This window comes from Apteryx mantelli, chromosome 2 (genome assembly GCF_036417845.1).
Source record: "Apteryx mantelli isolate bAptMan1 chromosome 2, bAptMan1.hap1, whole genome shotgun sequence".
Taxonomy (NCBI): domain Eukaryota; kingdom Metazoa; phylum Chordata; class Aves; order Apterygiformes; family Apterygidae; genus Apteryx; species Apteryx mantelli.
The window spans coordinates 71,257,174-71,271,312 of record NC_089979.1 but is presented as its reverse complement, the minus strand read 5'-3'; the positions used below and the strand labels follow the sequence as shown (position 1 = coordinate 71,271,312).

Below are 14,139 nucleotides of genomic sequence, written 5' to 3'. Positions count from 1 at the left end.
AGGACTTCTGTGATAAGCACTATAGTGACAGATTCATTTTATATTCTGCTTAACATACATGTCAGTAAAGTCAAGGTGAGATAAATCAGCTTATTCAGAACCAATACAGAATGTTTTGCTAAGTGTAAGGCACGGTATATTTTTGTTTCACGGTATATCTTTGGTTTTAGGTTGATCCAGGCTGTGTTCAGTTCTTATTGTCTGAGATGAAAGCATGGGACATGCATTTGAATTTGTTTGTATGCAAACGATTTCTGACAGTGGACTGGCTGATAAGGACCACCTGTGTGCTGCTGTAGCCTCAGAGCATAACTGACATCCTGAAAGCCACAGCAAGTTACTTGAGAGCTGCAAGGTGTAAAGTGTAAACTGCAGCAGTCATCAATGCAGGACAGATCATCCCTGCTTGGACCTAGCAAGTTTTTTTGTATTTCAGCTATGGCCCAGAGGCTGGCAGTTGCATTTGGTGACCAAGTGCTACAGAACAAGAGGATCCAAGGCCAGTTACAGCAAAAGTGGCTGTCTCTCAAGGGTCTTGTCCTAAAGAGCAACAGGTAGATCATGCTGCAACATATCTAAGCCCAAACAGGGAATGCAGACACATTTTTTAATTAGAGTCCACATTTTCAAATCAATACTGTTGCTGAACAGCAGGAGTTTCGAAATCAGACACCCAAATGTTACTGACAAACATCACACATTGCCATGAGAAACTGAGGTCCGTGTTGAAAGAGGAGGCCTACAGGCTACTGATCTATTCTTTCTGTAGTCAGGGTTTTTGGAACATAACAGGTGAGTATCTGCATGGGTCTCTCAGAAGTTGACCACACCATGTCCTTACTGCAGCTGTCTGATGGGCATTTGTGTCCAGCCTTTAGCTAGTGCCTGCTTGTATCCTCCTGATGAGGACAGGTTGTGCAAATCTGTCAGACTTTGGCTGGTTGCAGCTGAGGCACAGAGGAGCAACACTTGCCCTGGCCTTTTAATCTTTGAAACAGCTGGGCTGGATTTGCCAAAGGGTGTCTGACAGAGTCGTTAAAGGTTGATCCTTGAATAAATAGCCCCAGTGCTATTTACTCCAATTCAGCTGTGACAATTTACACCATCTGAAGAGCAGCCTAATCCTGTGCTGGCATAGCTCTGAAATACTTGCTACTGACTTGAACAGAAGGATACCTATAGCAAGGGGAATGCAATTTTCCCATCGTTTATGACTCCAAACAAGCGAATGAAGACAGAACACAATTCAAAATGAAAAGAGAACAATTGAGAATTAAAACATAATTGCTAACACAGTGATCACATGCTTGCACCAACACAGGACACCTGTGTATGCTGATATAGAAATGTTGGTTATGTGCCTGATTAAAGTGAAACTGATAGATAAGTAACAAAGGAGAGGTAAGGATTTTAACCTCTCAGGTCTGATCATGCTCCTATTATTTTTTTTACTGTTACACAATGTTGTAGAGGCACCTCAAGGAGCATCTATTCTAAAACACATGAGAGGGAAGGGAAACAATATAATGTTTGGGATGACAAATACCCATCTTCTAGAAAAGAGCGATTTCCTCCTGCTCCATTCAAACAAGGTTAGATATAACTGTAACTACCCACTAATCTTTTCATTATTAGTGGAGTTCCTTCTTCAAACATGCTCACCTGCATTGTCTGGTTATGTGTGGTGATTGCTCACTATCAATACTACTGATTGACCCATTCCTTTGTCCTTTCCCTCTATTTTATTGCTATTAACTTACCAAGTGACACGCATGTCTTATCATCTCTCTTTATGACACATCTGTTGATTTGTCATTCTTCTTCAAGATACCTCTGTTCCATCTCTTGACCTTGGTGTCTTCAAAGTACCTAAAATAGAAAAGAGGCACATGTCGATAGTCTGATTCACCAGGTTGAACATTGTGTTAAATTAGAGACTTTTTCTATGCTACTATACTAGTGCAGTATTCCCTGGAATTAATCCTTAGAATGTGAGCACACGCACACTGCTAGTCAAGTAAGTATTTAAGACGTGTATACAGCAAATCTCTGGAGTTTCTAAATGGTTAGTAAAATCAGGACTTTAGGGTGTGTGGAACAGCAATTTCTTACTCACTGCTTATTAAATTCAGAGAAATAGTAATACTTGTGATAGCATTCAAAATTTTGGAGGTAGTTTCACTTTGCTGTAAATCTTTCTGATTCAGACATTGTTTTTGGTCAAGCTGTAGACAAATATGCTCAAATTCATTAGCACAGTTCTAGTTTGTTTGCATGCATCCATTTTACGGAACCTAAAACTAAGGCAAAGTTTCTTGTGCTCATTAAATTCGACTATAAAGCTTCACTGATTCCACTAGCAAAGGTCAGTTTCAGGCTCTCGAAGCACATGTAATGCAGCAGTGCTTTTGTAACTTCAGCTGGTTCAGGTAATTTCACATATTCAGTATAAATGATAATGATATAAGACACATTGACATCACTACATTTTCATAAAAAGAACATACAAATGCACAGTGACATTTTACATACACAGTGGTTGTACGTAAGACACTCACAAATCTGAGTCCGACACTGTGGGGTCTGAGTACTCTTAACTCTCATTAACTTCAGTGTGAGCTGAGAGTGCTTAGTAGTTCATGTGTTCAGACCCTCAACGAGGTGCTACACAATACGGAATTATACGAACGTTCACGTCTGAATTGAGAGTAATTTCTCCTTTCTAGTATGTGTGCTTCTAATTGCTGGATTAGTACAATTGGCTGATAATCATAGTAATATAAATGATTTTTTGGTACTGAAGTGCTCTTTCTGAAAGTTAATAAAGCTCACTCAACATCGCCTACAGTTTTGCAACACACCGTAATGGAATAATGCAATGAGTACAATGTGAGTATAGTACAAAAGCAGAAGTAAAATTAAAAATGGATCTAGGATATTGCTGTTCTTGAATATGAGCAATACAAAGTATGAATTACTTCTCTGAGCTAGTTACAGGAGTTAATCTGTGAACAATGCAGCCCAGCTCACATTCAGTTTTACTGATAATTTTTTCAAGACTTTCTTCCCATCCTTTTCCTTCAGCTATTTTATATGCACTCATCTTTATTATTTCCATAAAGGTGATCATTCTTTTAATTTACATCTTCTAGTTTTCTACTGGAATTTGGTTGTTAAAATTGTTTTATAAACTTACTGTAATAATGTGATATAGGGGCATAGGAGAAAAAAACAACTTTATTGAAAAATTACAGCACAAACCCTGGGTCAATTCAAAGCTTTCAGGAATGCACAGCCCTATATCATGGGAGAGTACTAACTCTTGAAGTAGTTGAACACATCAGAGATTTCTTGGTAACTTTAAATTGCTTTCACTGTGTATAAACACATTTTTATTCAATTTCATTTTTCTGGTATCCTTCCATGTCTTGTATGACCATAACGATGAGTTGTTGAAATAAGGGCACGTTCACTGTACGTGTAAAACTTCTATTCTCTTTTTTTCTGAATGAGTAAGACAAATACATATTTAGAGAGAAATTTGGTTTGTCTAGCTGTAAATAAAAATTTCCTGAAATGAAGTTTCATCAGAGGCTGCTGGTAATTGGTAATGCCAAACCCTCATTGCTGCAGTGGCATTTTTACCAACTGTATGGCAGATCTTGCAATTAAGAACACACAAAGAGTTATTCCTTTCTTGCTCAACAATATTTTAATTTCAAAAAGTGGCTTTATAGTTCAAGATTACAAATAAAAAATATTTCATCTTGACCCTTTTGCCATTTTCTCTTAGGGAAGTTTTCAAGTTTTAGTTACAAAGTGGAAAAAATTGGGCTGATGGATGCTCACTATACCAAAAGTTGAAGGATTCCCTCTCCACTTCATCATCATTGGATGTTTTGAAATGGAAGGGTTTGCTCCAAGTGAGCCTGAAGAGTAGTTCACTCATGGTAGGTGAAATCATGTGGGCATACACCATCACCAAATCCTTTCAATTTGAAAGCAACTGGAACAGCACTAAAATGAATGAGTCAAGCACCTCTCCAACTACTAGGCTGTATCAAGAAGGCACAACATAAGCAATGGTAAAGTCAGTAAACAAAATTTTACTGTAATATTCCATAACACAGATACTGTATTTCTCTTTTAAGTGTAAAGCTACCGTCTTACACAAGAAAGATGGACAGACCCTTTTCCAAGACTAATATGGATACAATAAATATGGAGTTTTACATACTAGATCTGTACACAGAAACTTTGTCCCACAGCCATAAAAATTTACATTTAACAGTGCAACATATAATTTAATCCTTTATTTATCTGACATAAGATGTTTACTTACTAAACACAAGCAACTACCTGGTTTTAATATACATATTTTATATATATATATTTTATATATATATATTCAACAATCTGTACAGGTTTCTAAACATAAAACTCCAAAAAGGCACAATCGTCTATACAACATGTACAAAAATGGCTGGAGCTGACAAGAAACAACAATTATTGGTCAAAAGTTCATGATTGCACAAAGATTAGTAATGGGTTTGTGTCAGAAAAATGTGCTTTAAGGAAAGGAAGGTTTGCAAAGAAACCTGTAAGTGTTATAAAAAAATAAACACAATGAAAAACAAAAACTAGGTTGCTATTATAAGTCTATCCTCATCGTCACTGCTGCCATCACTAAACTGCACCATATTTTGCCTTCGGGGCAATCCTGTTGGCCTGTGTACCTGTCTATCTGGTGAGACAGTTTGATGGACTGTGGACTTGGTTAGAACGTCAGAATTCACCTTTAAGCGGGGCTCTGCTGTGGAAGCCCTTTTGACCTGAACAGAAGAGACATCACACTTTGGCTTTATGTGATTTGCAAGGTCAGTCTTTTCCATGTCTGCTTTCCCTGGGCCATCAGGTCTTTCATAGTCATTCAGAGGGGCAGGTTCTGAAAGGCTTTTTACATTGTACCGCTGGACACTGGGTGCCACCTGAGGAGAAGCAGCCCTGGCGACCTGACTGATGTCGGCTGCAGGGAAGTTCACGGGAGGCAGCTCTTGTTGAATGTCACAGGCTTTGTTATTTGAAGCTGGTGTTTCAGAAGCTCCTTGTCCATCAACACTTACTGGGCTGACGGAAGGCATTAAAGTAGGCAATGCTATGTTCAGTATTTGCAAACCTGGAATGTGCGTCTGAGGGCTAGGATTGCTCTGTGGAGGAGCACTGGCAGTCAAAACTTGTAGGCCCACGGCATTTAGAGTAATTCCTGAAGGGCGTATCTGTGGGGCTATGTTTGTGTTTGTCAGGCCTAAGATATTCACTGTCTCCATGCCTAATGGTGGAAGAGGCTGTAAGCTTGGTGTGCTGAGACTCTGGATGCCTGGCACATTAATCTGACCTATGGGAATACATGGCACAACGCTGTTTACTTCAGCAACTCCTATTGGATTTGCAGTGCCAGAGACCACACAACCTGTGTCGCTGAGAGCACTTGTAGTTCTGTGAATCACACTAACAGCAGGGATAGCGAGTTGCACTGGCCCCGCTTGAATTGGTACGAATGTGGAGTATGTGGCCAGGCCAGCAGGAACCACCTGAATTCCCCCTACCGGTACCATGCCATAAGGTGTCTTGGCCTGCTGCTGTGAATGCAGGGGAAGGTGGCTGAAGAGATGAGTCTGAGGAGCTCTCAATTCTGAGGCATGCTGTGGGCACCCGGGCAGCTTCTCTTCTTGAGTTTCAGCATAGGGTGACGACCCTGTTGTCTGCATGCTCTGGTCCACCGGTGATGAGGGAGAGCTGACAGAGGGTGTGCTCTGGCAGAGAACAAGAGAGACATATAAAAATGATGGCTACTGCTGTCATTAAATTAAATGAAAATACAAGGTAGCTTGGAATGCTTCCCAACCTCTCACCCTCCCCTTTAGAAAACAACAACAAACTGGTTCACAGTATATACTGCCCAGCTTGAACAATGAACTAATTTCCTTCCTTTCTTTTTCCAACTCCTTCCTCACCCACTAATTGAATTTTGCTCTCATAATTATCTTAGCTACTTTCTCTTGAACACTAGTACTCAAAAACATTGCTGAATACTCTTCATACACATTTTTTAAGGAGGAAAAAGGTTTTGGAGAACTGCGGATTGTGGAAGTCATCTCAGGCAAGAAGGTTAAATAAGCTGGCATTTTTGATGTACGAGGTTCCTTCACTGAAGGCATCTATTCAGCTGCAGTAGTAGCACTGCAGCCTGTGGAAGGCAGAGATAACATCACAACACATCTGCCCATATATAATTCTAATCTGGAGAATGGATGAGAAGAAATGAAGAGAGAAGGATGACAACTGTAGAGCCCTTGGAGGCTGAAGTGATGGATGGATATTGGAGTGAGATGTGGGACCTACATTTTAATCTTGCCTCAGCTTGCCTTGACTTGGTGCACAAACCTAGACTAATAATTGCATTAATTTGCCCCCTTTCCTTCTCATATGGTATGTTAATGACCTAGGCTGTCACAGCTCCTTTGCTAACAACACCTACAAGAAGTCTTAAATTGCAATTACAATCTCTCAGGCCTATCTGTTTTGACATGTTACAGATGAACTACTCTGAGTGTCATCTCTTTTTAGTTTTAAGCATATTCATAATACATAAAAAGTGGTGTGACTTTACTTATATAGTCCTAAGCTGTAATTCTATGGCCTTGACTAAACTCTTGAGAAATCTCTAGATCAGGCACAAAAATAAAGTGCTAATAAAAATGCTTTTGAAAAGCACTAGTGGGAAATGTATTGGTAACAGAAGAAAATAATTTAAGGACTACTCAGTATCATCCAGTCTAAATGGGAAGCTAGGTGACAGAAGGAAGTCAAAATCTTTTTCAGAGTTAGATAGTCTGACATCTTGCAAGATCTCCCGATGAACTGGTATGGATGCTCCTGAAGGAACATACAGGTTCCCTGAAACTTCTAGCCCTTGTTTCGATGGCTAGAAGTTGGATCCACAAATATTCACAATGAAAACAGATTGTAGACATCACACCCACAACTTCTACCTCTTTTCGATCTGGGAAATGAGGAGGTCTAGTAAGTAACTACAACCTTGTATTACTTATATGCCTTTTTTACATTAATGTGGAGAATTATTAGAGCTATATTAATAGAGACCATTTAACATTATTAATTGTGTGAATATTTTCTTGAGTCTTTAGTGGCTCTATTTGATGAAGGAGTAAATTCAGCCTTTTTTTTTTTTTTTTTGGTATCTATTGGCAACAAAGGAAGGACAAAACCCAAATATTATGATCCTACCTTTTGTGGCAGGTGTCTACAGTGGTTTGAGACTGCTACATTTTATTCCCTGTCATACCACAAAATTGATTGAATTTATGTTTCCCACATGGAGGACTCAGAGACCTTATTAGTAGGCATTAACATTTGCCAGACAATGAAATATGACAATAATTTTTCCCGTTTCTCCTTGTTGACACTCCATTACCTTAAATTTGTAAAAATAAACACAACAGTACAGATTTCAAAGAAAAAACAAGCCAATAAGTACTTAAACTATAATGAAATTTTTACTTACTCTTTATGCTTTTGAAAATTTCCTGCTGCTTATTTTTCTGTAACTGCACCCATATAATATTTGTAAATATTGCATTCATCACTGAGAAGGCAGTAATCGCTCCTTTATTTACACTATTGAACATTTTACATCACATTTTTCTGAGCATTACTCTGGAAAGCTCTAATGCGTTCATGGTTTACAACAAGAATTCAAAACCTTTAAGAGTACCATTAGGGTCAATGAGGTATGTGAGTTGCACTGTCCCCATTAAAGTCCATTAAAATATAGCCAAATTGTAAAATGTTGATCACCTGCCAGTTCCCCTCTGCGATTTCCTCAGCAGAGTTTTATAGACAGTAGTTGCAAAAATTACTGAATATTCCTGCAGTCTTGTACATAGACTGACCTAACCTTTCTGCATGCTCTAAAGAGCCATATGTTTAGAATGAGCATGGGCAAAACTGATCCTTTTCCTGTTAAAATATTATTTCAGTTTGGAGAAAAACTGAGAGCACTGGGAACTCAGGTCTCAGTTCTGTGCTTGTCTCTCCTTTTGTTATTGTGCAAGGGCAATTTCCCAGTTTCCTTGAACATATGGTACTCTTTCTAATTCCACTATTAAACATATTCAGAGGAGAGATAAGCAATTGCACAATTTTTTTTACAGTGATAAGGCAAAAACCTTTGGGACTAGATTAATTTCCTTTGGGAGTTACCAATGATTCTATCTCTGTATTTCAGAGTGAAAAGACTTCTATCACTTTCCACTGAAAACTTCCTAACCACCACCATATGTTCATTCTACAAATCTGTTATAGCCCTTCTTTTTTGTAATACAGTCTACCAGCTCCAAATTTTAACTGAAATGACCATATTACAATTAATCCTTTCAGGGAAAATGCAATAAAAATCACACTATTTTAAAAGCAGTGCTTCTACAGTGCAGTTGTTTCTGCAGTCCTACACATTTGTGCTTCAATTACTTTGAAGTCTTTTAAAGATGCATCAGCCAACAACTCTAAGAATTAAGGGAAAGACAAACATTTTGATCTTCCAAAATTTTCAAAATAATCTTTAAAAGAAGGATTTTAAATCTCCCTCTCTCCACCAGAATCCTACCTTTGTAAGAACCGTAGTTGATATCAACGAATGCCCCAAGGCTGCTTCTGGATCTGGATAGTCCACCGACATCTGACGACCTGGAGATCTAGCAGCAACTTCTGGAAGGGTAGCACTAGCACTCCTGGGACCTGCTCCTCTCTCCTGCACTTTATCGTCGTGTGCTTCCTGATGGGCAAATTCTACTGGGGACCTGGAGTTCCTGCTAACGGACTGTACTGTGCTGAGGACAGTCATCTTTGTTAGCAGTGCTTTTGGCAGACCATCCATAGAGTCTGTGTGAACCCCAGCAAAACAGTCCGGAAGTCTGATATCTTCATCAGCGCTTGTGGCATCCTGCAGGCTGTGTCTAGATGGGTGATGCTGGGGGCTGGCTGTAACCGAGGGCGTTGTAGATAGGACTGACTCAGCTTGGCTGTCTTCATCATCATCTTCATTGTCATTTTCATCCTCATCTGGACCATCGGACTCCTCTGCATCGAATCCTGACCGTTCATAGCCAAATCTTTGCTTTTCACCTGCAAAAGTGCAAATGAGAAGTTGAACCAATGACGGTCTCACATTGATTGGGAAAGAGGTGTGAGGGAGTAATTAGAAACACTGAAAAGACATGTTGCATGTGCACTGTTCAGTCACTTCCCACTGCATCAAAGCAACAAGACAGATCTTCCTTTTTTAAAATATATACAAATATTTTTATATTTTTATTATATTTCATGTATACAATTAATTATACAATTAAATAATCTTTTATCTTCTGCTTCTGTACTGTTTTCAACCTTCTGGAATTGACTGTTTTCTTTTAAACCATCTATAACCATTTACTCAAAGTCACCCTTCATTCTTTCGCTTGGGGAGAAGTGAACAGATTCCTGGTTCATTAAGTTCCTAGTGACAACACACGAAACTTGTGTGCCAGCCCTAGTAGCGGGATATTCTCTAGCTGGTTCTGACTCATAAGTGGGTGTCCTTGTAGCTAATATGAATCACTGCCGCAAAGGTTTTTGAAAGATACAGACAAAAAGACTGGAGGCTGTTGGTCAGGAGTCTGTCTCGTTAACAGGCAAGAGAGACCAAAATTAGACCTTACCAGAGTTCCTCACTTTGCTAATGTTTTGAAAAGATTATTAAAAAGTCACCCAAGACGTCTGAGAAGGCAACGAGGCCCTAATCCTATAAAAACTTACCCATGCATGAAACTTTACTCATACAGAGAAGCCCTACTGAATTCAAGTCTTAAAACCAAACTGGTGCAGATACTTTCTGCTGTCTGTTGGTAAATTTATCGACAAAATACAGCTCTACTGCAGCTTTTCACCTTTTATACCACAACTGGGAAAGAAAGAATCTTCTTTAGTACAGAGACAAAATCCCATCTGCTGTATCTGATTCCAAGCCAGACTGTCTGGGATCATATTTTATAAAAGTCAAAATACTTTGGATGCACTAATATTTTATATTAGATTAAAGGTCTGTCTGCTGAGCTCTCCAAAGAAAATATCACCACAAAAGTCATTTGGCTCTGCAAAACCAATGATGGCTGGTTGGTTAAAATTTCAGAGATCCTGTTTTAGGGAAATTTACAGAGCAACTGACCATCAAAATGAATGAGTCTTAAAAAAATCAGACCCTTACGAGTCCAAGAATACACTACAAATACTTCAGGCTGCTACATTACCAAGAATAATATATACATCTTAAACTCTAGATAAAATTAATGGGTTTAACAGCGCTACATCTCAATAATTTACTCACTATCATAAGCCTTTATGCTTTCAAATGAGCAGTGCAATTAGGAACAGGACTAATAGATTCTAAAAAAAAAAAAACCCAAACTGTGTAATGACTTAGTCTCTCTTTGCCTGCACAGTAATTTATACATTAACTAAATATGGAAACTATAGATTTTCTACATTTACTATAGCAGGCATGAACTGAAATGTTATTAAAAATACTCTAAATCCTCCAGGTCATTGGAATGATGCTAACAAAAATATGTATTTTTAATTCTGAATACCCTTCATTTATAATTTGCACCTATAGACAAAACTGTTCAAAGAAGAAAATACATTTTCACAGAAAAATTAATCCAGAAAAGTCCATTCCTAAAATATGGTAAGTAGGATTGTTAAACATACTATTAACACAACCACATAGAATTATTCAATATTTTTTTCTCCATACTTCTGTCATTTCTCTTCTTCACACAAACAAGTGTTTTGTCATCATTAATTTGTAATGCAAACAAATATAAAAAATTTTAATCTTTACATATGTTTGAGTACTAAACCGAAATAATTTCCTTCAATGATTCTACAGTAGATCTCACAGACTTCTCCATGTGTTATATCTAAATCTAAATCTATATCTAAAGGGTGACCTATGCCTTTTTTTGCAACTTTTTAAATAATGCATGGGGCATTACAAAGTCTTGGGTCTCAGTCTGGACTCTCTCTGAATTTTGGTGTCTTTGTGGGGATACCCTTTTCTTTACCAACATCACATAATTATTCTCTGGAAAATCCTATTATTTCTTTTTTCTCTCTCTCTACATACACAAATCACATTTTCTGTGAAAGCTGATGTCAATCATGAGTGGTTGTCTCTACTGACAAGAGAAACTACCTGAAGCAATTAGACTGACTTGTCACACCTTTAAAGCAAGGAAAATATATGATCAAACATGCCTTGATTTATAATAAGAAAGTATCTTTTCCAAATCAACATTTAAAACTACTACAGGATTTACTGAAAAATACTGTTTATGTAGGAATCTTCTGCATATGTCTCAACCTTCTAGAATAAAAACATGGAAAGGGAAAGGGGAACCATGTGTGGGACACAGATTCCTTAAATGCAGGACTCTGTGGGATATCATTTCCCTCTATTGTTTCCCTGTTTACCTCCACCCTTTATGAGTTTGCCAGCTTCTATTTAAGTGTGGTTACCTGGAGCCAGAGCCTGCAATGTAGGCGAGGTGACAGCAGTGAATGTGGTTCCCGTACTCCCACACTGCCTTGAAACATCAGACGAAAAAACCCCCCGCTTGCTTGCTCTGGCAATGCAAAAAGCAGCACTCTGTCTCTTATACCTGTGTGCCTGTTTGCTGAAATGAGAGGTCCCCAAACTTTTGTAATGAGTGAGTGCTTTAAGCATTACTGTAAATTAGTGAAGTTGTGAGAGCAGCTGATTTGGGAATGGCTGCTTTCTTTTTAAGTGGAGGAAGAACCAGGCAGGTTACGGGCTGTCTCCCGACGGAGGTATCAAATGGAGGCTGTGACCGCTCCTTGCAGCGAAAGGCTATTTGGCACTCTTTTCCAAGCATGGCCTTGTTAACCAAGGAATGCTGGCCCAGTTCCACCTTGGTAATTGTACTCAGCCTACTGAAGTTCCCTGTACATTTTAACTGGGAAAAAATTAATTCTTTCCTTCCTATCTTAAACTATGTACAATCATAATCATATGCTTAGGCAGGTGATATATATAACCGGCACTGACTCAATTTCCAAAGGGAACAAAATAACTTCTGTGTTTAACTTTGTACGAGGTTATAAAGCAGTACGGGATATTTTAGAATAAAAGATATAGCATAAATTTAAAGGCCACCAGCATATGAGGAAATAGTTTTGGGTGTGAGAGTTCCCAGGTTAAAAAAAAAAAAACATGAAAAAAGTTTCACACATAATAAAGAAGGCTCTTTTCCTTCAATACATGCCTGATCCAAAGCCTCTGCAAGTCAGTCCGCACATACTCTACAGCATGGCAAGGCAGCTGCTATCAGTGCAAGCACCTGACAGGGTGTGCTCACGGAGCACTTCCTTAGCCACACTAGCCGTTTCTGATTTCTAGAAAGTTTGTGAACATTACTAAAAACATGTATCCAAACTCCCACACATACTCAGTCTATAATTCTTATGCCTGAGGAACACCCCAAAGCTGGTCTGCTTTGTGAAAGCTCCTTCTCTTTCAGGTTTGTAACTCTAATCATTTTAATGCAAAGACCATTCAAACAGCATCAATTTTTGGTAGAGTGCTTTGGAAGAACAGGGAATATCTTCCATTCTCTGTCAACTGATGTAATCTTTTCTTTTAAACCCTTAGAAAGACTATTCTTCCTGGACCTCACAGTAAAACTTGGAACTTTTGGCTACAAAGCCGAACATTTCAAAAATTACTAACAGCTGGAAACTATATAACAGAAATGCTGATACAACTTTTGATTAGGGATTTTGCTAGCATTCCAGCTATAATTATATTTAATAAAATTTAGTTTTTAATACTATGTATTAAAGTAAGTGCCTAAAAATCACAGGCAAGAGTCTTACTCTTTCATTTATTTTGTCCTTGATCCGTCCTTTGTCAATCAGATTAGTATTTTGTTTGTGGTGTTGATGAGTCAGTTGGCTAAAGCTCTGTTATGCTGACATTTTACCCCAAAGCAGGAAAGAAAAAGCTTAAAGTGTTTTAGCACAGTAGCATTAGTTCAAATTATCAGCATCCTAATATGTCCATCAGTAAAATGCCTAGGGCTGATGAGTCCGTGCACTCTTACCAATTGTGATGCTATGAATTGGACCGTTGAGATAACTCTCTCTACATACTTTAAAGTTCTTTATTTCAAACATTTTTCCTACAGGAATCCTGACTGTAAATGGCTTTAGCAATGCTCACCAATTATTATCGCAATACGAAGTTCTTCAAAATCTAAACTTACAGCTTTTGTTTTAATTAAGGTGTTATCACCAGTTAGCCCATCACATGACCAGACTTTTCAGGCCCTGATGTTACAGACTTAGCAATTTCTGCACTGAATCAAGTAACAAAGTTCAATGGCTTATAACTTGACCATATTTGGGTAGATTTTCACATGAAGAGTAAAAGGTTCATTTTCATTCATTCATTTGCAGGAAGACAGCTGAAAAATCTAAGTCCAGACAACTGAAAATCTAAGTCCAAACTGTTGAAGCTTTGCAAGATCATAAACAAGTGTAAACAGGGGGTTATGGAAATTGTTAGGTAGCCTAACTATAGGTATCATCATTAGCTCTGTTTATACAAATTAAAAACACATCTTACTAAGTATCTGTTGGTCTGTCCACTGTCTTTTTCCAGCCTTGACTCTGTCTGTACTAAATTTATTGGCTTTTAGCACCTGAGTTTTAATTTGAAGTAATGTTGATCAGCTCAAACTGTGACTGTATCTTCAGTTATTGATTAATATATAGAATAAAGAATTTAATAATAAAGCATTTAATCTATATTATATATACCTAATCAAACTCAAGAATAACAGACACTATGGCAATAAAGACAGAAATACTTTTCCAGTACATCATCATATTATCATTAACTTGAAAGTAAGGTCTGTATATCATCACCACACTCTCTACTTTTATAAACTGATACCAGCTTAACTTGTTTTTTGCATATGCAATTAGTCTTGTAAAGGACAG

General features: G+C 38.0%; 1 protein-coding gene across 7 annotated transcripts in view; it reads right to left on the bottom strand.

The window, feature by feature from the left end:
* The window catches only part of HIVEP1 (HIVEP zinc finger 1), a 148,183-nt gene that overhangs the window by 17,807 nt on the left and 116,237 nt on the right, over positions 1–14,139 (bottom strand). For 5 of the 7 annotated variants that reach the window (XM_067290846.1, XM_067290851.1, XM_067290848.1 and 2 more), the window contains 2 exons: positions 8,687–9,204; positions 4,087–5,813 (listed from right to left, as the gene is read on the bottom strand). In XM_067290846.1, coding sequence (XP_067146947.1) covers positions 4,641–5,813; positions 8,687–9,204 — 1,691 coding nt within the window. In that variant the 3' untranslated portion in view covers positions 4,087–4,640. Of the gene's footprint in view, positions 1–1,760; positions 1,870–4,086; positions 5,814–8,686; positions 9,205–14,139 lie in introns of those variants that run through there. The other 2 variants (XR_010883346.1, XR_010883345.1) reach the window with 1 other exon arrangement.